The sequence below is a fragment of the Haliaeetus albicilla genome, chromosome 1, assembly GCF_947461875.1.
Source record: "Haliaeetus albicilla chromosome 1, bHalAlb1.1, whole genome shotgun sequence".
Lineage (NCBI taxonomy): Eukaryota > Metazoa > Chordata > Aves > Accipitriformes > Accipitridae > Haliaeetus > Haliaeetus albicilla.
This window is the reverse complement of record NC_091483.1, coordinates 40315724-40341470: the sequence shown is the minus strand read 5'-3', so window position 1 is coordinate 40341470 and position 25747 is coordinate 40315724. Positions and strand designations below refer to the sequence as shown.

The window sequence follows — 25747 nt, the reverse complement described above, 5'->3', positions numbered from 1 at the left end:
TAAACTACAATTGCTTTGTCAACTCAGGAGCCTGCATCCTAAAGAGAAGGTACCATATGAGAAGTAAGGACACAATTAAGATTTTAAGTATTTATTAATATTCAAAATTTTTTATCTAATAATATACAGCTTTACCCAACAATATACTGTTTACTCTTTACCAGAGGTACACAGTGAGCTCATAAAAAATGCAGCTAGCAAAGCCTTTGCAAATATAGTTAGAATTTATTCTTGTTTCCAGTGATAATTAGAATAGGTTTCTTACAATTCCCTTCAGCTGTGTTAGCTCCTGAATCAGCTGGTGCTCATTAGACCACCTCTTCTGCTTTATTCAATTCTTCTTTAGCTTCCACATCTGCCACCTCAGGGTGACTGCAAGCAGCATCCCTAGCTGAGAGCTTTTTCATTTTGATGTTTGGTAGTTTCCTCAGATCACCATCCCATTCTCTTAAAGAAAAGAAGTAATAAAAAAAAATTACCAATAGAAACAGCAAGAAGGAATGGCAGAGTTAATTCACCTTTCCTCAGAAGATGCTAACTCAATTGAGGATACTTTTCTAAATTATACTATCAGTCCCACTGCAGTATGAATAAGCACCAACGTTTTCACCTGATCTTGTACACTACAGCAGCTGTAATTACTCTGTGAAGAATTAAGTACTTTCAGATTTGACATTCTGAACAAAAAAGATACGATTCCCTTTATTCTCATAGACTATTTGTATACTTTAGGCCACCTGGTTTTAGGTTTGACACACAAAACTCCCAGTCTTGTAAGCAATGGAAAAGCAGTTTGGAAGAGTTTCTTCATCTGGATGCTCAATTTGCAGAGCTAATACCACATGTACATGAAGTCCTTCATTATGATTTATGGTAACTGTTAACATCTTGTATGACTGACTTCAAGGGGACACAAAATGTTAGTAAACATTTATTCACATAAGTATATTATTTCAAAAGGCTGCATTGAAGGAGGAAGGGTTCATTTAAATATCGCAAGTCAAATCCTGTACTCAATTAATAGAATGCTTTCTTGATTATAGTAAGTGCACTTCATGGATGATTTTCTCAAGGGCAAAGACAATATTTGCCAATTATAAGATAGACACGTTTTGCTCTACCGAGGTAAGAAAACAACAACACTTCCATCAGGTGTCCCAGTAGCGGAAGTCAATTGTGTTTTTATAAACACAGCAGCCAGAGGCCTGTCTCTTCTTCGAGATTTCTGGCTTTATTCCAACATCCTGTAAGCATGACTTCTGGCTACGTACCACCCCTAGGGGTTAGTGATGTATCTATCATTCCTTGGAACATAATCATTCCTAAGTATCTTTTTTTTTTTTTCCTTTAAAGTATCTCATTTGATAGAGCTGTCAGCAAGAGTGTTCATTCAATCCATTACCAAGGCATATTGGCTTGCTGGCCCAGATGAGCTAGCAGCAAGTTTCATAGCTCCCAGATCTTTTAACTGGATGCAAGTCATCAATTCACTTAAGATTTTCAACTAGTATATACACAAACACTACTGTACTACACCGAGAGCTGGATCTTAGAAAACATGAATAAGAACTTAGTGCTGGTTTAGTTATTTAGTGATAAGTTTTGACTATAAGTAACCCATCTCGTTTCAGGTTAAGAAACAGTGTAACTCCATTTATCAATAAATCTGTCTTGAGCCTTAAATGCTAACAGTAAATGCTAATACTTTTTGTGTAAATCAGTGAAGAGCCAAGGTGAGAATTTTAGGTAGAGAGAAATATTCTCTAAGAATATCGAAAAAAAAAGATACTTAAGTTACAGAAATGGAATTCTAACTGTTGAAGCTTTCTAACGCTTCCAATGTTTTAATTATTAACTGTCACTAGCATTCAGCTTGTAACAGCTAAGAAATGCCGAAATAACAACACCATACCTAGTCTTTTTCCAAAAACAAATTCTTTGACAGTTTTGCCTAAATTCTTTTTTAAGAAAAAAGACATACAACATGTCAAATTCAGAAACACTGTTTTGCATAAACAGATTAGTAGTGATAATAAAATTAACTTACCTGAAAAATTTAAGATGCTTTCTGTTCATAATGTCTGGGATTTCTAATGGGAATGAAATTGAATTCTATTAGATGTGTTACATTATTCAAGTGAGTCTCATTTCAAGGAAAGACATGTGAGCTAAAGGGTTGAACCTATTTCAGAGCTTAAAAGACCAAGAAAATGAGAATGAGGATTTGTATTTGAAAATTTCCAGAGCAATATATAAACAGGAAGATCTCTCACTGCTAAAGAAAAGGAAGTGCACTTACACCTATGAACTGTTTCAGAATTCAAATGCACCAGTTACTGAAAATCCAATCCTGACAAATAATCAAGAGGGTGCTTCATTTTCTCTAAACTGACACATCCAAGAAATAGCAAAATTTTAAGCACTTAAAGTTTCCCTTTAAAAAAAGCTCAGTGAAGAAACTAGGCAAATAATTAATTATTTGTTTTAAAAGCATAACTAACATCTTCAACCAAGATCAAGGTCTAGTTATGCTAGTTTTTAACAAACATTCACTCGCCCACGTAATAAAGTGACAATTCTGGTCTGCAGAACTTACTATAAATATGCACAACAGATAAAAGGTAAAAAAAGAAAGTTTAGTTTCGAAGCTGACCTAAATATACAGGCCTCACTCTAAGTTAATGAGTACTAAGTGCTCCATAAGTATTTTGAAATGTTTTTGGAAAAAAATTTGGTGAAGTTATTTAACAATTTTGCCACCGCCAAAGCAGCAAAGATCAATTCAGTGCCAAATCTTGGTTTGTCACAGAACCTCCCCCCTCCAGAATGCCTGCTTTCTCGTGACGCTGGTGAGCCCTGGATGACAGGCTAGATAAAACTGTTAGAATATTCTCTTTGGAAAAAGTCCTATGTAAGTTAATAAAAGCCATTAAACACTTTCCACGGTGGTTTTTTTCAACCAAAAAAAGCAATTGAAAGGGCTTCATTTGAAAGTCTTCTCACTGCTTACATGTGTGTTTGCAGTATGTTACACAATACAAACCACAGAGCTGCCAGATTAGGAACAGAACTAGAAACTCTAATCCCATGTGTGTAGAAATAAAGTAACTACACCGCACAGTAACTGATTTTTTAAATTATGGTGGAAAGCTACCGTAGCACTGCATTTTCAGATTAATAACACTTGTCTTACTGAGAAGTATCTCCTTAGCATGCACCAGTGTTGTGATTTTTGCTGCTATTTGTGAACTAATAAATTTGCTTAAAAAATGTTAAGTCACAGGAGCATGTTTTTCTGAACTAAAGATGGAAAAAATGGAAGACAGAGAAATATGGCACAGGAGTTAGTGGAAGAGAAATGAAGACAGTATTTTGGGGAGCAGATATTGTCTGGCATTTCTAAGATGAAGTATTCAGCCACTTGTGTGTTATAGTGATGCAGCAGTGAAGAAATTTCAGTAAGCATTTTTTCATGTTTCTGGCCCTTTAAGATAATTTTATTTCTGTATCTTTCTTCTGAGGAAGAACAAACAGCATGTTAGGTCTCAAACTTTGTCACAAAGATGTTAGTGCTTAACACCACTTCATAACAAGGAAAAAGACAAAGTGACTGAGCTTAATTTATAACACAGAACTTGCGTAAAATACTGTAAAGTCAGCACCTTTCCAACTGTTTGGATGGAGCAGCACTGGACCAAATTACATCAAAGTTCTTATGGGCATCAGAATTAAAATGCTTCTGTCAACTGTAGGTCTAACCGATCCTGCCTCTGTGCACAAACTTAAACTGGAGGGGTTCTAAAGTGTAACTAGAGAAAAAGGCGATAGAGGAGCCAATCCTGGTGTTGGAGTGCCCTTCCACAGCTGTATCCCACAGCACTATTTTTTAACCGAATGCTCTGTGACAGTCTGCTGAGGCGTTTTATTTTCTTCCAGAAGTATGCTGTTAATAAAAATATTATTGTTCTTCATAGCAGCAACCATTTCTCTCTCCCAAAGCAAAGATTTGCCCAAGAGATTTACCTAAATCTCACAAGGACTGAAATGTCACTGCTCTGTCAGCACTCTGCACAGAATATAGGCTGCATATATATCACATCCATTAGAACTGTCATACAGAGAAACACCCAAGTCAGGTCAAAGGATGATATTGCAGCCTGAATTTAAAAAAGGAAAAGGATGTTAGGAACTGTAGATGCTCTTTAGACAAAGAACCATTCAGTTACACAATAATGATCATTACAGAAAACAGCAGCTAACGAACAGTACAGTAGTTACACTAGTAGATACATGTGAATGATACAACTTTCATCTGAATTAAATCAATTTCCTTATGACCTGAAGTTTCAAAAATTAACTAATAAAACTGGTGTGTTTAGCTTTAAAGGCCATTTTCCCCAAGATTAACATTACGCTTCAGAGAGAACATGCAAGGTAATTAGAAGCAAATTATCAAAAATGTATGATGTTCAGATGAAATAATTACAATGCTTTTCAACTGAAAGCATGCTAACTCTGAGTTCCAAGGACATATCCTGTAAATATCTAGGATTCCCTTTCAATAGCTTTGCTATAAACATGTGAGACCAGATTAAAAAAACCAAACACACACAAAGGACAACATCAGAAAGAAAACTGCAGTAAAATTAATGTCGATATATTTAAGGAGTAAGGAAGTGACAAGAAGCTGCTACCAAAACTCAACAACCTCATAGATAGACTGAATATTGCCTGTATAGGTACTGTTTTTTAAAAAAAGACTAAAATTTACTATGCTTTTGGACATCTACCACTTTTGTAAACAGCCAGTAAAGAAGAATTAATTTTTCATTTACATATATCTGAGATGATATATATATATATATATGGCATCAAATTTTAGGAGATTTTCCTAAATGTAAATAAATACGTGTCATGTAGTCTCTCCATACCAAATGCACATGCATACAAGAAATAACTGAGTTCAAGAATAGAAGGAAAAAAAACCCAACAAATACTAAGTCAGTTTTAAAAGCTCCACTCACTACAGCTTCCAGGGATAATGAGCTAGAGCATAAAAGCAGTTTCCAGCTGATGTCCATTTATCCCCAATCTCTAATTACAGTATTTAGCAGCAACTATTTTCTCTGAATGAATACTGTCCTAGACAGAGAGCAAAACCTGCAGCAGCTGTGATAACAAATAATGAATGATTTGAGAGTGTATTTAATATGTGAAGTTGCACCATGCTCTCTGAATGCTTTACTTACTAATACTATAATAACCTCAAATTTTGCTTACAATTTTTCTGTATTTTTATGTTGTGCTTGTGCATCTGACATCTTTCTATTTAGTCCTATTGCTTTTCTCTGTCAGCTTTCTGCAAAGCAGTAAGGAAAAAAGGAAGAACTAAAATTTAAAAGCAAAACCAAAGAGGAGATTTTCTACAACTGAGCTATTTGGTGACTTTCATAGTACCTATTTTCCTATGACTTTTTTTACCCCCCTCTAAGAAATCAAAGATTACACATGAAGTCATACAGATATTCCTGAATTCCTCTGCCACTGCAGGTTGTGAAAGTACTAAGTAACACTGGCAAAATTTTCAAGCCATTCATTTTCTTTATTGGTACAATATAAATCAGGGGAAAGGGGAATATGACACACAACCCAAGCCCTGCTGTGCTTTGTATCCTGACCACAGAACAATGTATATTTTTCACGTCTTCCATGACATACTTTCACTGGTAGAAGGCCTGATTGCATCTGAATACTACTTTACCATTAAAGCCAAGTTCATCACTCAACCCCAACATACTTACTTGTTAAAGCAAAATACATAAATTTCACTACTATTTTGTACTTGACTCTCCTCAGAACAACTCTTTACTTTTTGCACTTTCATTATCCCTTTGTCTTTCTCCCTTATTTCACCAGATTACTGCTGCTTCTCTTCAGCCTAGTTCCAGCTATCAAATTTTCAGTCTCTCTCTCACATGTAGCTTGCATCTGTGTACTACCTCTAAACCCAGAAAATACTTTCAAAAAGAGTTTAAGTGTTTCTTCTTAAAGAAGACTATACACCTTACTAGGCAATTTTCAGCTCTAATGTTTGTGTTGTGGTTTTCACACATGACTGTTCCTCAGAAGATTTCACTAGATAATCTGCTGGCATAGATGGCTACCCCAAAGGAAGATAAATGGTAATAAAAAAATCAACGAGAGTATCTGGCATTATGATTTTACTCAAACTTATGATAATTGCCAAGGTGAAAGTTTAAAAACGCAAAGTGCTTTCAACTAGGCTCTTATCTACAAGATTTTTAATTTTAAATCTTTGGAGTTTTTGTGGTTTTTTGATTATTAAGATGTTAAATGTTAGGGCCTTCACACACACAGAGCACTTACACTCCCTCCACCATCATCTCCAGTAAGTCAAAAGAAAGGAGTATAACTCCTCTGCCTGACAAGAACAAGAGGAAAATGTGTTTTTCTACTTGTGGGTTATCATTTATACCTGTAGAATAGAGCCTGTAGAGTAGATGTGTCACAATAGCCCCGGATTTCTTCCTGGAATATCAAAATTTTAACAGGAAAACTCCAGAAATACTCAAATTTTGGAAATACATCAGTACTACAATTTCTGCTGCAACCATTCTCCCACATGAAACACATCTCAACCTTAGTGGAATGAAAGGACTCTTTCTGAAGATGTTTTAGCCTCATGAGTTTGGAGGCTTTGGTTCTCTTTAAGTTCATGAACCCTAAAGCCCACTCTCTCATGATATGAAGCTCGCTGAAGTTCCTCATGACACTGGTCCACCTCGGCAGAAAGGGGCAAATCAGGCCACAAGTTTATCCCCAACAGTAAGTTTGTATATTATCGAAAGAATGTTAGAGAAAGCTGTGTATAAAGGCTTCATTGGCACAAGTCCACATAACGAAGCCCAGATAAAAAAAGTAAATAATTTGTAGAGAAAGTGATGCTGGTTATTCCCCACATGAGCAAACAAAGTCTTCATGCTAATGCATGTTAAAACACGCACACACACTCAAAAGCACTTTTAAAATAAAAAATACTCTGTATATAATGAAGGTCCAAGCAAGCTGCTGAACAGAATTTGTATTTGAGACAGATGCATTAAATCTCACTTTAGTTTCAAAAATATGTTATATATGCCTGCACTAAAGAGGCAGTACTAGCAAAGATACACAAAGGCAAAGCAGTAAAGCAGAAATATATGAGTCAGATCTCCAACATCTTTTTTCTCCCCTTCTTCACCCTGCCCCTCCTCCCAAACTCCTCTGCAAGGCATAAATACCTAGCAGTTCGTTAATTCCTTTAAAGAGAAAAATAAAGATAATGCCTAGAAATTTGACTTAGATCCTAGCCTTGTGAGCAGGAGAAGGTGTGACCAAAGGATTATTTCTAATGCTTTTACGTACCTATTCCATAGCCTTCATAGAGCTGTCTTTCACGTTCTATGGTCTGCTTGATGACAGTTTCCCGTGAACCATGCTGTCTTCCTTGTCTACCTTTAATACTGTTTTGTAATTCAATCTGCTCCAATTCAGCATTGAATCGACACATATAACTGAAAGAAATAAAATGCATTTATGCTAGATGCAGTCATGCAAAACTTTTGCAAAACAGAATTACTTTGATAATCTAAGAAGTTATTTTACTAAACTTATTTATTTTCTAAATTAGTCAGAGATGTTTCTTAGATTTGAACTACTAGTTTAATCTTCGAAGTGGAATCTCCATTTAGAACTTCATTTGATCCATCTGTGGCTTCCAGAAGGATTAGGGTTTTTTCATTTGCCCTTTTTTTAAAAAAAAAAACAACTATGTTTGCATAAAACAAAACTCCCACATTATTATAAGTCACCTGCTCTGGAAGACAAGTTAAATCCAAGTATTCCTAATTTTTAATTACTGAATTTCACCACCTCAATAATAATTTTTAAAGTAAAGTTCTTCTTTGGCAAGTGTTCTACATCATCTCGCAAATGTCCAACCCAAATCCAAAAAGTAAGCTTTTATTGCCTTTGCAGTATCACTAGCATTGATTAGCAGTTTACAGGTTTCAGGAACAGCGTAGGAAATATGTCAGAGCTTCTAAAAGGAAACTGATATAGTACGCCTGTGTAAGAATACATATATATTATGTTACCTAGCTAGCAGGTAAAAAATGGTGACAAGCTATAGGTACATACGTCTAGCAGCACAGAAATAACTGAGTTTCTTCTTAGCAGATTCAATTTTGGTACTTCCTGCCCTAAAAACTGACCCACCTGAGTACTGTTTAATTTTCTCAGCAAGGAAACTGAAAGAATAAAGGAGTAAGCAGAATGAAATCTGTGCATTTAAGTGTCACTGAATAACCCAACTAGCAAATTCATGCAATTACTACTGTCCAAATCATTTAGAGTCCTCCACACACTACAAAAGCAGAGATATACTTAAATAATAAAAAACCCAAACAATAACACATGACTTACTTCAGTAATTCTAGTGTGAACATATATATCTCTCAATCTATAATTAACCTCAGTTGCCACAAAATCAACTACTTCATATTATTAACAGTAATATATAAAAAGTCCTCCTCTGAGTCATCATCACTTTACAGATCTTATTTCAGAACATTATTTTAAAACATAAATAAAGGTTTTTAATCCTGTTTTTAGCACCAGTCTTACTTTTCAATTAGTTCGCCAGCTTCCTTCTTCGTGTACTCAATTTTATTGGGGTCAAGGTGACTTTGAAACCATTGCAATTTTTCTCCTACAAGAACAAACTTAACATTAATGATTACATCTCCACTGTAGCACCAACACAGATTAAAGTTCTTAAAAGTCTTCTAAATAACCCCCCATTTTTCAAGATTTTAAATGGCATCATAGACTCACTGATGTGTGTACCAGGTATGAAGGCAGCTGTAATAGAAACATTCTCACATCATTTCAGATGTATTTTGTATCTTCCTTAAGGAAAAAAGACATTACACTTTGCTTTACTGGAAATCAGTGTTTAAAGTATCCCTGCATCAATTCCTTAAGATGGAAACTGAGGAATGCCCCAAGGGGAAAAAATAACACAATGGCTGAGCAAGAGTTCTGATCATCACAATTTTTTAACAGATTAAATTGAAAAGGTGCAGTGCCATATGAAAAAGAAAAATATTCCAGGTTGTGTCTCAAAGTTTTGAATTTACTTGCTAGCATAATGTGTCTGTTAACCTACATATATAATCCTCTTTTACAAGCAATTAAAAAAAAGCATGGAGACAGGTACAATAATTACATGTACAGATGTACAAAACAGAAATTTGGTCTATATTGCCCTGTTGTCATGTACACTGACTAAAGATTAGGCTATACTCAGCCCCAACTTCAATCCCGTATACACTACTTGAGTGAACATGTTGGGTAATTTAGCATTTCAACAGTCTATTTTAAGATTACAGACTCAGATTATAGAGAAAGAAACTCTAACTGGTGTAGCTATAAAATTGGTAAAACTTAAAATCTATGCTAAAAAGTTGAATACTGTACGCAGTAATAGACATTTTTGCTCACCAATGATACTCAAACGCAAAGCTTTGTCAGTCTTCAACCTAGCAAAGAAAAACCAGATATGTTAGCCAGGAAGGAGTACCATACAAATAATTATCTTAATTTTCTTTCTCCAAAAATCATTTTTTTGGAGTCACCATGAAAGTCAAGGTAAAATTTCAAATAGAAGTATTTCCCAAATTCAGAACATGTAAAACTTCATCTAAAAATTCTACTTTTGGTAAAACTACTACCTGAAATTTGTCCAGTTTACCTATTAAGTTAAGCAGTTTCTTGGAAGAAATTAGGACACAACACTTTTCTTAGAGCACAGCAAAAGGAATTCCATGGAAGACCTTGTAATAATTTCATCAAGTATATCTAATATTCTGCTGGTATGTTTAATGAGTTTGGAGATTAAGAACAAAAGATTTCACCACATTCATCCTTGCAAATAAGCATACAATGGGAAAAATACCATTCTAGTATCTAATAAACTTCTAATAATTAAAGTTTATGCTTAGCTAACAGTAAAAGTTAATGTGTTAAGAAACCAAAATTAACAACTTTACAAAAAAAGATGAAAAAAATCCATCTCAAAGTATTTTTAACTCCACCTCAACCTCTGGCGAGATACTTGAAGCCTTCTGTACTCTATGGGATGTGTGTACACAATTCAGTTTGGGATTAATCCCAGTCCTATTGAGTAATTCTCAGAGAACACAAGTTTTCTAACAAGTAATACAGTGCCTCACACATTTTTGTCCTGAAGTGCCCAGATTCAGTCTGCAGCAGTGAATGGTGCTGAATGTCACTTCATTTCCAGAAAGGAAAATAATATGTTGTTGGGATAAGTATAAAATTTGTCACTGGAAAAAATATCTTAGCCATGCATGTTCAGTGTATATATCCAAGAACCTCTGATAAAATTGACTTTTTAAAAATTATTTAATAAGAAAATTGATAAAGGATAAAGAAAATCATAAAAGGATATCATTGACAAATAATGCCAAAATTCAACACAGTTCAAAGCTAATGTGCTCCTTCATTAAATTCCTGGTACTCTATAGAATTTAATGACCATTTTAGACTTAACTGAAGTAACTCAGAGTACAGAAGTCTGTGTCACCTGTCACAAAAATTCAGGTCAAAAGAGAAAGCCCTACTTTCCAGAGACAAACATACTTGTGTCACTTGTCCACGAACCTACATTATTAAAATAAAGATTAGCTTTTTCAAGAAGTATTTCATCCTCTGGAGACCATCCAAAAGCCACACAAAAGCAAATGCACAGCATGTGCGGGCTACCAAGAATTCCACTAATGCATTCAAGAAAAGCCCTTTTACTTCTGTAGATACCCCAGCACCTGGGATAAGCATTTTTAATGCAAAAGTCTACAGAGGTCAAGCATGGGGTGTGAGTTCCATCATACCTGCCAAAAAAAATCCAAGCTGGTTGATTAATCGAAGATTTTAGTGTTAAAACAAAAATGACTCTTGTTCTGGTGGGTTAAAGGATAGACTTGGATGAGACTATTTAAAAAAAAAAAAAAAGGAAAAAGGAGTTAGATCAGAAGTCAGGTTTAAAACTCAGCTATAGAAGATGCCTGCAATAAAAACTGTGGTAGGTAGGCTACAGAGGGCTTACAGCAGGGAGTTTTGAACAGTAATAGCGACCAAGAAAAGGACGCATTCCACATGGTGGAACTCCACACCAGCAGTCCCTACTGTGAACCTTGCATGGCAACACAGCCAGCAGAGCACATCTGCAAAGCGTTGCCATGGAGAAAACTACGACACCATCTAGAAAAGCTGCCAGATTAGAATCATAAATCATGTCATGTATCTATGCTTTAAAACACTACAAATTACCATTTGCAACTGCAAGGGTCACTAAATAATTAATTTATCAAGGCAATGAAACACATAACCAGGATTTTCTTCTGGAAGAAAAACCTTACATCTCTAGGTGTACACAACTTATCTGAGTATGAGAGATAATGATGATAGGATTGGATATTGCCTTATTGTAGTTTTCATAAAAACCTCACCTCAGTGACTACTAGAAGACAATAGTATTAGCATGGAGGCTAACCAATTAAGTCAAAGAAAGTTCCTCTTATCTCCTTCCACACAATGAGTAACATCTTTTGCTCAACAGAAAGAGAGGGTAAGGACACGGACATGGATACAGTCTTGTGGCAGGCTGTTGCTTAATGATTTTCTCTTCCACCCACCTCCCAAAAATCATCTGCTTAGGCACCAATTATTGATAAGGATGATAAGTGGTTTTCTTGATGTTTACTAGGTACTTAAAAGGTTAAAGCCTTCATGCTCCATCAACACCTCTCTCTCAGATATTGTATTCAACTGTTCTACACTAAATACTAGCAATGAATAAATATCTGTCAAATCAGTCTACCAATTCAGTATTTTTCCCCATAATGTCTACACACACAAATGCCATCTATGGCTCTGAGAGCTAAGATAGGCTCTTTCATTAAGAAAAAAAATAATTCATGGTTGACAGGACATATTTCCTTGTTTCTTGTTTCATGTTGCTAAATACCTTCCATATTTCTCCCTACACATGTCCGTTTTTGTTAGCTTATGCACCAATTAGTGGCTTGGTTAAGCATTTTAGGATACTTCCATATGAAAACCACTCTATAAGAATTAAAAATTCTGATTTATTTTCAGTTCATTTTTTATTTCTGTAAGCAAACCAAATAATCTTAAGAGCTAACATTTTTTTTAGTTCCACATAAAGAATCTGCAAAAGCACAATTCAAAGCATCACTACTGCAAACAGCACAAGTAGAAGCATAATGGCTTGAGAGAGATTAAAAGGCTAGACAACAGAAAAGCTAAGGAGAAACAAAGAGCTCCACAAGGAGATATTTTAAGGTTACTGCTCACTCCTAAGGGGTCGCTTCAGCCAGATCAAGAAATCCTGTAAAAACTCCTTAGCGCTCGTATCTCAGAGCACGACAGTATTAGATCTGTATATTTGTAATGAAAACGCACAGACTCCTAAAAAATTTACAATATATGCACAATAGAAAGGGTATATGTTGACTCAGGAGGAAAACAACAGAAAAAAAAATCCAGTGCTAGATCAGCTTTAGCTACCAAAACCAGACAGAGATTTCAGCTGTTGCAAACAAAACATGATTGGTGTTGGTACATCTACTATGAGAAGTTCCCGGAATATCCCATTATGGTCTGGTTTCCTAAAGTGTAGAAAAAGCAGTGTTCTACTGGCGTCAGTGAACCAGCTATTGCTGTCTCATTAAAACATCTTTGTAATTATTTAACAGAATAAACAAATTGCCAATAGAAATAAGAATTCACATGTAGATTAAGAGAGAATACATTGATAGTAATACACTGGAATTTGTTGCTGTTCATCAGACCTTGAGAACTGAGAAGAGGGATGCAGGCAAGAAAACAGTGTGATTCAAGTGAACAAGATGACTTAAGACTGTAGCCAATTTTCTAAAACCAACTGGTCTGTCTCCTCTTATTATGGTCAAGATTGGTCTTTTGTAGTGCAGCCAGAGTTTCTGGACAATAAACTTATTATTACTGCCATATTTCATTGAGAGTGCTTGCATTGAAGAGTATCTGGACAATGGAGGCTATAAAAGACTTCTGCAACTCAGAGCAGAACTTCTCCCTCCTTTTTCCCAGTGCTGCATTAAGTACTGAAATTCCCTGTGGGTAATGTCTTCCCTTTTTTATTACCTTGTTTGGGCAAAAGATACTTGAATATGCATCTTGTAACTAAATGCAATTTCCTTTCCTGTTTAACATAAACAGGAATGTTCACAGTAGCTATTTCTCTTCCTCTATCATACAGAAAAGTTAAAAAGTAAACAGAAGCCTAAACTGTCTCTAGTCCTGAATCCTGTCTCCAGCCAACTACCAAAGGAAACAAAAACAAAAGAAACAAACCACACAAAACCAAAGCAAACATTTACTGACACTTCTACAAAAGACATTCTCACCTTCCAGTAACATGCCATTCAAGGGCTTCCTACACCCAAGGTAATACTTTTGTATTGAATAGTAATCAACAGATAAAATGTACGTATGTTCAAAAAGTATTATTGCACAAATTTAGCCAACCACAATTACAACATCTTCTGGCAAGTAAATCCACAGCTTAATTAAAATAATACAGATGAACTGTATGAACTTCCTAGATTCATTGACTGTCTCTGATCCAGTTTTTCCATGCTGCAGAAGTGCATTAGCCTGTACAGAGAAATTATCCCCTTTACTCAGGGCTGGTGAGATCATATTGAGAATATTGCCTCCAGTTTTGGGCCTTCCCCACATTTAAGACAACTAATTTCTATACAATAAGAAGCATAGTCAAAAAAGTACCAGAATTGTAAATGGGATTAAGAAAATACTGTAGAGATTATGAGGCAGCTTCTCCTATTTACTACCAAAGGATGCATTAACCTTCCAAGCAGAGAACAGGGCTGTCATTAAATAGGAGTAATTTGGAAATTGTTTCTGCAAATATTTCAACTTCAGTAAGTCATTTTCCAGTGAAAAAGTCTTCAGTAAGCTTACTGCAGTTAAGTCACAAATTTGGAAGCAACAATGCCAGAGCATTTATTTAGTATCAGCTGCCACCAAAAGAAGACATTTAATAGACTTGCAAAAGCAATGAGAAGAACAAAATCAGTGTGGGCTACTTCTTTTTCCTGAGTGTAGGAGTGGAAAGCTTTCCTCCATCCATAGCATCAGAAATTTAACTTGTCTTTTTCAGAGCTCTGCAAAATTAACCCAAACCCTGCCATTATAGTAAAGAAACTGAAAGCTAAGTAATTACACTAAAAAGACTGGTTAGTGGCTAAACTGACTGTTTTTAAACACATGCTTAACTCCCAATATTTAAAAAAAAAGATCTTAAGATTTAACAAGCTGATCATTGAGACAATAGAGATCCAAAAGAAATCGGAACCCTTAACAAGTCTTTTAAAGACACTAGGGAAGAAAAGAAAACAACATTATTAATGTATTTCAAGTTAAATTGCTCTTCAAGCCAAGACAGTACAGAAAATAGAATATAGACAACTGGAGGATGTTTTTAATGCAAATTATTTTTAGAACACCACAACAGAAGTGATGTGCAAAGTGCAGATCTGTGAACAATGCTAGTTAATTGTTTAGGATCCAGAACTGCAAGATGTACAAATCTTATTTATAGATAGATCATTTTGCTATCACAATATGCTTTGGATGGTCCAGACTGACACACTAGTTATGGTGGAACAGCTTCCCTATGCTAAATGAAGGGTTACATCTTTTACCATCAGCATAGAGGCCTCACACTTGAAATAGTAAGGGAGCTTGGAAAAGGAAAGGCAGAAATCAAGAAACAGAGCCTAAAGAAATGGATACCCATCTACATCCTCTAATCTTAAACTGGGTTTCTCTCTATAGAATCATAGAATCATTTAGGTTGGAAAAGACCTTCAAGATCACCGAGTCCAACCATCAACCATGCCCGCTAAACCATGTCCTGAAGCGCCTTATCTATGCACTTTTTGAATACCTCCAGGGATGGTGACTCAACCACTTCCCTGGGCAGCCTGTTCCAATGCCTGACAACCCTTTCAGTAAAAAAATTTTTCCCTAATATCCAATCCAAACCTCCCCTGGTGCAACTTGAGGCCATTTCCTCTTGTCCTATCACCAGTTACTTGATAGAAGAGACCAGTGCCCACCTCACTACAACCTCCTTTCAGGTAGTTGTAGAGAGCGATAAGGTCTCCCCTCAGCCTCCTTTTCTCCAGACTAAACAGCCCCAGTTCCCTCAGCTGCTCCTCATAAGACTATGGAGCATCTCTGCTCTGTGAGGCCTAAAAAGTATAACTATCCACATCCAAAAGAGAACCTATGGGAAAGGATAGCTATCTACATACTCTAATCTTAAACTGAGTTTCTCTCCATTAACCACTTTTGCTCTGTGAAGGCATTAGGCTTCACTGATCCCCACAATAATTCAAGATAAACCATCTGCTCTTTCATCGGGCTGCTTGAAGCTCACCCTTTTATTACCCTGCTTGGCTGCCAATATTTAATCGTTTTTCATAAAATGGTGCTTTTTTTTCCTCGGGTAACCCATGACAGATACCAAAAGTTGGTCTGCTTGTTTCACTTGGAAGGATTCTGCTGCCATGGCTAGCTCCTTTTGCCGCATTTCAGAGGAAAGGAACAGGAAGGCTAACCATACTGTTATAAAGACCACTGTCTCTTAAACAGGTAAAAAACTCATTTGTAAATAAATGTTTCTTTTATGTAAAATTCCTTTTTAAAAAGCAAATTAACTTTTTAAAGAAAGGCTGAAGTAACATGGTAGAGTTATATTTGTTAGCAGAAGCATTTGAACTAAACTCAAATCCTCCAAAAAAAACTTTCGTAGAGGATTAACCTGTCATTGTGCACAGGAGAAACTACTATAGCCCAAGTAAAGGACAAGGAGCATTTAGCTGTCTCTAACAGCCAGTGGCAACAGGTGCTAGGAGATAGAAGGAAGACACTGTAGCAATTGTTCTACATTTACCGCTAGTCAAGATAAGGTTTTATTTGCAAGGCATAGGAAATAAACTCCCTAAACATATACCATCAATTCATCCTTGCGTAACCTGGTTACTGAGACGTTAACTGTTGTTCAATCCAACAAATCTACGTTTTTAGTACTGCAATTATTGGTGAGGTTAAAAAAAAAAATTAACATGGTTGAACTGAGAGCTGCATTCCACAATGTATTAACTGTAAAACTACAGCCATGGGGGCTAGTGCAGATAAATGACTGGTATTGTCATGTGCTGAGCTATGAGACTTCATATACTCTGGCAAGCACAGACAGAAATCTACATAGGGAAGACTAGGCATTAGAACCAACTCTCAGATAAGCAAGTCTCGAAATCAATACATTTGGTGACAAGTGCCAAAAGAAAGGAAACTTCCAATGAATTAAAGAATTTAATTTCTTGTCTGTCATTGGGGGACCTAGAACTTTTTTTTAACCAAACTTAAGGGTTAAGATCATCTAGATCATCATACGAGAAAGGACAAGGTGTGTTTCAGTGGCTTACTACAAGTGTATCTATCTAGACAATCAGTTAGAAAGTCAGTAATATTTCCAGTTTACTGAACCCTGTGTGCTCAAAACTACTAAGTGGCCTTTGGCTCCTAAACCAATTTTGATCCATATTCTGCTCTGTAGACTTCACTTGGCAATGTGAGCAGTGCACTAAGAATCCACTGCCACAAAGGTGGCTCCAGTAGCTCAAGACACCCTGACACTGCTCTGAACATCCTTAAAGCAGTAAACTTTTCAGCTGCTCATCAGAAAAAGCACCTGTGCTAGAATTAAGCAACATTACTTACATACTATGACTTGCCAAATCTAACCGCCTCAGTAACAAAGCCTAGTCAGTACAAAGCCAGCAACTTTTCATTCCTTTTCATGGCAAGGATGACCTGCATTAAGCAGAAAAATGAACGATGCATTTGGTACTCTCTTACCTGCACCAAAATATTGCCCTGTGCAATCTCTTAACATGTACCTTAAAAGCTTCTCCATGAAGAAAAGTAATTAAGAGCAAGTTAAATGGGAGAATACTATTCCAGTGGGAGTTCTTTGCTTTTACTTCTTGCTGTTGCAAGAGGAACCAAAAGTAGCACTCTAAAAACAAACATCAGCACAGGTGTCTGTATCAGTATAACTCTACCCACAGAGACAATCAGTAAAAGATTTTACGGAGTGCGCCATGTCACAATAAATAATCAGTATATCACTCCTTCACTCAGTAAGTTTTCTCATGCATGTTTTTCTTTATGGCAAAGTCATAGATGTAAGCACTAAGAATCAAGTGTAATTCAGTTATCCTTTGTGATTAAGTGCTCAGTTATGAGGCAATATGAGAGAGTTAAGGGATGAAGCAGTCAATTTAGCACTAGGAAAATAATCTACAATAAACTTACAATCAGCAGTCGGAGAGCACAGACAAAACATGGAGTAGTAGGGAAAACTTCTTGCACATTAGGAAACTGCGCAATCCTCAACAAATGCTACTTGTAAATTCTTGCAGCAGCTTTGCTTGAGTCTACATGACACAGTTATGCTAGTAAAGGGTCCCTTTCTGTTAGAGCAACCTTACAACTTTGCTATGGATAAGGTTGTACATCCATCCCCAACCATAAAATTGCACAGTCTCTGAGGAACGTTTCAACTGTACCAGGAGTTCCCAATTTAACACTGTCAGACATTTGAGTATTTGGGCTCAGCTCACATGATCCATCCAAATACTAGAGACAGAATGGAAACTAAAGGCCAGTCCTCTCCAGCTACCTTTTCCCTCTGTGGAAGGGGGAGGTAAAACTTAAAAGCAGAAAATGAACTTGCCACGGAATAACAGGAAATCACCAAAGAGGAGTTAACTATTCAGTTTTATTCAGAAGTCTCTCTTTGCAGGAAGGTTTCTGGGTTTTCTTTTGTACAAACTCAGCACTTCAGCACAAGAAGCTAGACCCTAAGCAGGATTCTTATTAAATCGTGGAGTAAAGTCAAACGAGCTGATTAAGCTTCGTGCGAAATCACCAGCATCATGCCATTCAGATTATAAAAAGCAAAATGTTGTGATAAGAAGAAACCTAACCTGTAAGGACAATACCAAAAATCAAGCAGCAGAACCACATACTTTGTATAAGCTGATTTCATGAATGCAAACCTGTCAGCTCACATGGCCCAGCAGTACTAAGTTCTAAGTTATATAGGTCTTTCTTCTATCCTAAGGTTATATCAGCATAACAGTCCCCTTCCACCACCACCGTCTTCCCCCCTAACAAAAAAAACCTACTGTGATGCTATCCTTTGGCCTGTGCACAGATTCTGCACAGTCAACTTACTTTTCTTTCTTCTCCTGTTTGTGTGCTTCCCTTGCAAGCTGCGCAGCTTTTCTGCTGTAAGGATGGATAACTTTTTTCTCTTGCTTCCCTCCTTGGGTTTTTCGTAACTTTGGCTGAAAAGAAATCAAAGATGTTATATGCTACTAAAGTTAAGTAAAACATTAAAGGGAAGATAGGAGCACACACCATGATAAAGACTTAAAAGGTCATGCATCAATATCTCAGGAAGCCCTGAGTAGCAGCTTATCAGTTCCACCAGTTAGATCTTACCCTCCTCAGTAAGAAACAAAACTACTTGAACATGGTACATGCTGTAACAAAACTACTGGAGCACGGAAAATGCAGTAAAGTAAAAAATCTTACATAGTGACATTTTGAGAGTTCAAAATACCTATTTTGTAGAACCCCGCAGCTAGGAAACTGAGATTACCTCTCTGTACCTTTGCAGTAAATGTCCCCATTCAAGCTTCTACCTGACTGTTGCATCTAGCTTTCTGACAAAGGTCATGTGTAATTTGTACAACATAACAGGAAGGATTTTGTTGTCCCTCCCTGCAGACCACAAGGATGCCTCGCACCAGGGAGCAGCCACAGGCCTGCCTTCTCTAGCCCTTCACGCAGCACAGAGAGGGAATACTACTCACAAATTAACTTAAACTAGTGTTACAGTATTTTTTTAGGTTACTTTTCGGTGAAAAAGTGTTTGAACAAAACCGGAAGGCTTTCTCAAACAAGAGGTGATTTAAATTCTTTAAAGTCTTTAACTGTGTGCAAAAGAAACACCTGAAAGCAAGGAGGCTAAATGGGCAAACGTGATGCAGGGAACAGCCATCAATAAACGGAGACTTCAGTACCTCGCATAATCTGTGCTGGCACCCCTGTTTGGGATTGCAAAAAAAGAAGAGACAAAGATAAAATTATCCCGAACACCTAAAGAAACCTCAGGAGGCACCCTGCACAAGTTTCACGCGTCAACCCCGCTCCTCACTCCTTCCCCCCGTCAATCCGGAGGTGCTCGCTGGCGGCTACGGGCACAGAACCGGCCCCACTGCCCTCGCTCGCCCGCCCGCCGGCGGCCCGGCCGGGCAGGCCTACCACGACGCAAGCCTCCCCAGCCGCAAAGGCGCCCCTGCGACGGGCAGGGTCACTCGGTGCTCCCCGCTTCCCCCGGGGCCGGCCAGCGGCGGGGGGTCGGGGGTTGGGGGAGGCGCTTTTAGACGCGAGGTCGGTTTACCGCCGTTAACGGCCCACCCGGCCGCCTCGCCGCGCTTCAGGGGACCCGCCGCGGAGTCCAGGAACGGCGGTGGGGCCGCTCCCGGCGGGAAGGGAAAGGAAGGGAAGGGCCGGGAGCGCCCCGTGAGGAGCCCCCCGCCGCCGGCAGAAGCAGAGGCTGCGGCAGCCGCAGCGCTACCCTCATCCCCACCGCCACCCCGCCGCACGCACCATGGCGAGCGACCCTCCTTCCGCCGCCGCGGTGCAACAGCCAGAGCCATCCGGGCGGGCGGCGCGGGCCGCGGGGCGGGCGTTCCGCGGGGCGGGCGTTCCGCGGGGCGGGCGTTCCGCGGGGCGGGCGGTGCCGGGTGCCAGCCGGTCCAGCGGCAGCCCCAGGGCTACACGTTGTCGGCGTGGCCGGTTCCTCCCCCCACCCCGAAAACAAACAGAGCAAGAGCAGAAAGGCGCGGGTTGGCCCGGGCTGCCGAGGTGCCCCGGGGCCGTCTTAAAGCAGGCTTGTGTTAAGAAGTCACCAGCCAGAGCGTGGGCCTACCGAAAATCGTCTGCGACTGTCCAGCTCCGAGCGTCACAGGCTCAACAGGGACACCGGCTTCAGGCCTTACTCCATCTTGCTTCTCAGGCGCCCATAACTCTCTTCTGTCAGCCCCCTGCGTTCGTTCCGGCCCCGCTTCCCTAGGAACCCTCTTCACACCTGCAGAAGGACAAGAAAAATTATTTTCCAGACTGAAGGTTTCTATCAAGACGGGATGTTTTCTTTTGCTGTCGTGACCTACCGAACCTCTACCTGCAGTATGAAAGATCTGCTTCTAAATGATAGTTAAAAGTTCACTGGCACCCACACGTGCCACTAGTTTGGCAGACTAATGCTTAATACCAAGGTATTAAGTAGTAATTTCAAACTACTTCTTTATTTCACGTTCCCTGTGAAGATTGGTGAATGCAGAAGTGCAGAATAGAAGTCCTTTTTACAATATAGTAGTGCCTCAAGATTCTGATGAAGATATAACTTTCCACAGACATAATTCAGAACTTCTCTACCATGTCAGTGGCACTTGTCACAGACTCTCAGTGCGCTAAGGCCACGGCTATTATGTTAAAATATTTTCAGTTTTTGAATTATCAGTGAATTGTTCAGCTTAATGGTGATTTACTTTGATCTTTGATGGTATGACGGGTCAGGGAACATAGTTTACAGCTCTGAGGATTGCCAAGTAGCGTGCCACCATTGGAGGAGACTTGCTATTCTTCACGTTACCAGAAGCAGTCAAACATGTTTGTAACATGAAAATGTGTGAGAGCTCCAGTATTAGAAACCTAAAAAATCTAAACATTGAGGTGTCAGGCAAAACATTCTCATTATATATTTTCGTCTCTTGTAGCAATCTGCAGTTTGGTTTTATAGCATGATGTGCTATTAATATTGGAAAGTTCGTTCCTGTACTAGAAGTGGGTTTTTTGAATTTCCTTCTCCATAGACCTTTTCCAGGATGTCACTTCTCTCACGGTTAAACACTTTCTAATGTTCATTACAAATGTATCTGTCACTGATTTATGCCCACATGCATCGTGCATTCTTGTGCCAGCATCATCCTTTTAGCTTAAATAGTACTTCTTTCACCCTTGTCTGTGAAAGACAGTGGAAAGGGCAGTCATTTTGTTTTAAAAACTAAGGCTCCAAGTTCTTCCAGCTTCTTAACTGTCTTGGCAGAAGAAATAGTGGAATAGTAACTCACTGATAGAGAAGGTGTCTCACAGGAGTGGACATGCTTTTTAGTGGAGTATGTCTACTTTCAGGAGAAAGGGTCCCAAACAGATGTGGCTCCTACTAATATCGTTTTGCTAGTAGTTCTTCTCACTATGTATGATCAGTTCTCTTTTGCTTGTCTGAAAGTGGGAAGGCAGTACTCTGCTATCTGTTATTAATGCTACATGAACATTTGATTTGTTTAAGGCGGGGACCAAATATTTAAAGAAATATATTCATTGTAAAGATGGTCCCTAAACAGTATTTCCCCAAGTTTTTTACTAAAAAAAAATAAAAAAAATAAGGAAAGTGTGATTAGCTCAGGCAAAGTCTTCATTCAGCTTGTATTGGAACACTACCTATTTGTGCACTCGCAATAAAACTCTTTCACAAATTTACAGAACTGTTACAGAAGGCAGTGACAGTAGCATTTTTTAATTTTTTTCATGTAATAGTTTAGGATGTAGCAGTCATAAACAGGAAACTGAACACTGAATTTTAAATAGTCCATCCAAGTAAATAGATATAGAGTTATGCTCTCAAACAGCACAGGAATCATAGTAGCAAACTAGGGAATAGCTCTGTTTTAATACTGTTCAAATCTACATAGGAGCAGCAACTTATTTTTAACTGAGAGATGCTGAAGGAAGTCAGACAATACAGTAAAATGACAGTGAAAACATTTTGACTGTGGGGTTCCACTCGTGAATACAAACCAAAGATGAAAAAGTAATTTTTAGCTTCTGTATTCATTTGGATGAACAAAAATGTGGCTATGTTTTTGTCTGCTAAGAAACTAACTAAAAACACTTATGAAGAAGCAGCATTGACTTAAGCCTTTGCTTTTAGATGAACCATTTCCAAACTTGCATCATGACCATGTTGCAATTGCAGTCCTTCCTTCCTTCCTTCCTTTAGGGTCCCAAATGCAAACACAAGCACGAGCACCCGCTTTCCTGTTGGCCCCGGTGGCTCCGCTCACAGCCATTGCAGCCTCACGCAGATTAATGTCCTTAGCTTGGAGACTTTAGAGCATGCATGCCTGGAAATGTTAATTCCTGGCAGAAAACCACAGGAAAACTACTGTGGTCTCCGTCTGGTTTTTGTTTCACAGAGATATGTTGGGTGGGAAGCAGGGGAAGGTGTGTAACCAGCTTTACTTCTGAGGTAGAGGATGTGGTTGGGACACAAGTTGGAGCTGAAAGGTACCCACAGTGCAGGATTACCGAGACTCATTCTACTTAACCTTAAATTTTTAATTGGGACATTAAGAAAGAAACGTAGGCTCAGTAGATACTTATACTTAATGGGCAGCTCCCAGGGGCTATTCAGCTTGTCTTTCACCATTGAGTATAATAAGACCCTTGGGTGATGATGCATCTAATTTGATGACCTAGTTACAAACCAAAAACTATTCAATGTAAATGTGCACTGATTTCTAGTCCAATCTTGTTCTTTAAATAGTTTGTAATCTGGAAAAAAAAAATTGTTGCTTTTTAATACTTCACTCTCCCCATCTATCAAGGATCTTTTGTAAAATGTCTTGACAGCTGTGTAGAATATTTGCTGTGTAAGTTCTCCTAAGTCATGTATTTATCCTGTGTGTGTGGAAAAACACAAGAATCCAAATTTGGCATGTTGGTATCTGGATCTTAATTTGCATTTTTTGCATTAATTTTACCGGTACCATTGCAAATGCATAAATTAAAATAAAGGGATACCTGGCTGTGATAGTCTTTCCTACAGTGTTTTGTATCAATGAGGCAAAATAAAGGAGGTTTACTAAGTATAGATTGAATAATCTTACACCCATGAACAGATTTGCTATTAAATTCTAGTTAGTATGGAATATCATCTTAAATATTATAAAGCAGTGACTACATTATGGTAGTTAGAAACAGTAGCCATACAATTCTGAGAAGGAGACCCCATTATAATGACAATACGATGTATCAGATTTTCAGAAATTCTGACATACAACAATTAGACCAATTGACATGTAAGAGTTAGACTGATTTCTGAATATTCTTGAAAATCTCATTTACAGTGTTATAACTTCATTAATTAGAATGGAAGTTAACATTGTGGTTAGCTTAGTTTTAATAGAATGCAAATTTCCTGAGTTCAAGGGAATCAACTAAAGGTTAAAGCAATTAACAGCTGGGTTTAGAAGCAAGGAAAAAAAGTAAGGAGCAGGGGAAACTACATCGGTGAGGGAACAGTAAGCAGTAAGACATAGCTTTGGCAGGATCTGCCATAGTCTGAAATGCAGCTGTAGTAGAGCTTTAGTGAAAAGACACATGTAGAGTTTCTTGACTATATTCCATGTGATCGATAAGTCCAAGCAATACAATAGAAATATAAAATTGCAGTTGTGCTTACAGTTATTTTGTGGATTTTTTTAATCTAATCTCTTACATTTGTGAATTTCATATATGCTGTTACCTTAATGAAGGAAGGATATAGCCACGTGAATGGTAAACGTAATAAAAAATACACCACTAAATTGTGTTGGGGTTTGGGGTTTTTGGTTTTGGTGTTGGGTTTTTTTTCTCTATTTCACTTAATGTATATTTATTGCAAAGTTCCTGATGAATGATATGCTCTTAGGAATGCCGGTTTCTTTCTACATATGCAGAGTTCAGATATGCTCACAGCAGTAAGGGTATGAATGAAACTGGTATGGTATTGTTCCAGGGATTGTTTAAATATAAATAAACTGGGTAAGAATGATAAATCACTGAAACTGGTACATAATCTGGGTTGTCTTTAAATCAACTTTTAGGAGCATAAATCAGCTAACAGTGAGCTCAGTGTTGTCACAGTTAGGTCACTGATTGAGACTCAGCGAATCTGAGGATACATTCACTGGTTTAAAGACATACCCTAATATTTGCTGTATCCTGTTTTCATAAATAAAATGCCATTTGCTTTTAATTTAGCCAGGTTTATGCTTTGAAATTACATTCCAATCAATTCAATGCCATTGTTTAAGTCTACAGTTTACAGATTCTGAACATATTTATCTGTGTTGCTGAGGCAGTATTTCCACAGATTTGACTTTAGTGACTCAACAGAGCTCTAAATGAAGGCAAGAGGGCCTTGTTTTGAAACTTGTGTTCTTCACATAGATTATAGCAGATTTTCCAGCATTTGTCTTAAGTTTTCTTTACATTGCTTATATTCAGCAAATTTGTTTTGCTTCTGTCATTGATTCTGGTGTATTTTGCACTGATATCTTAATTTCTCTGCTGATAAACTAAGAAAAGGTATGAAATAAGTACCTATTTATTTAATTTACTCTAACCTTCCTGGTTTACAACTATTTCTAAACTATACTGCACAAGAAACTACTAAGAACACCTAATATGCTCCTTTGATTATGTTTCATGCTACCTATTTCTACATTTCCTGATTTTTCTAAATGCTGCTACTTTTTTTTGTTCGTTTTTAGTCTCTCCTTTCTAATTACACTCAAGCTCTTCCTAATGGATTCCTGTCACTAATCAGAGCGGCAGAAGACCACTTATTCCTTTTGACAGAACCTCCTAGGCTGATGCAATTACCTGGTATAGTCAACCATTTTATCAATCCTTTTAACCTTTTAAAATTAGTCCTCTTGCCACTTTATTTATTAAGATTTTTAAGAGGCTCTTTGGTGCACTATATGCTTATAGTTATTTTAAAATTCTAAATAGGATTTAGCGTATTAAAAGTACTAAAAATTAAATAGCAGAAATCATCCTCCACACAAATAACCTACAGTGTTTTGTAAAATCACCCTCTTCTATCCCATCTGTTTCCTCTTTTCCTTTCCCATCCCCTGTACTTCTGCCGCAATTAAAAAAAAAAAAAAAACATGCATGGTGAAATAGAAATGTTTCCAATAGACCAATTCTTCTTCATATTTTGAAAGTCCTTGGTAACACAGCAGCTATATAGCATAACCTGCAGGTCTCCAGTTTCAAGATATTGAGTGTAGAAGTGTCTAAGTTTAAAACTTTCTAGAGGAAAGAACCTGAAATGAGACTACAGAGTAGTAGTACAACATGCTGCCACCGTCTAGCATGGCATCTTCAGCAAAGAAGATCAAATCTCATATATTAGATCCTTTAGATACTCTGTTTCGCAGGCTCCCTTCTTGACCAAAGTCCAGTCAGGGTGCAAGTGAGTGTGTAAATATGCACAGATTCAACCTTCTGGAACCCGCAGTTTCCTTTGGACCCTTGGTGTGCCCAGTGGCTTAATACTCAGCTAAAATGATCAACAGTTCAGTATGTGGGCAGATATATC

General features: G+C 37.8%; 1 protein-coding gene across 1 annotated transcript; it reads right to left on the bottom strand.

The window, feature by feature from the left end:
- Window positions 1–75: 75 nt before the first annotated feature.
- On the bottom strand, window positions 76–20217 carry TMA16 (translation machinery associated 16 homolog). The gene is made up of 7 exons (XM_069786384.1): window positions 19921–20217; window positions 18478–18590; window positions 9565–9602; window positions 8686–8770; window positions 7426–7574; window positions 2048–2090; window positions 76–447 (listed from the first exon to the last, which is right to left on the bottom strand). The coding sequence occupies exons 1-7, from the start codon at window positions 19921–19923 to the stop codon at window positions 309–311; spliced, it is 570 nt and encodes a 189-aa protein (XP_069642485.1). The 5' UTR covers window positions 19924–20217; the 3' UTR covers window positions 76–308.
- Between the last annotated feature and the right edge of the window lie 5530 nt (window positions 20218–25747).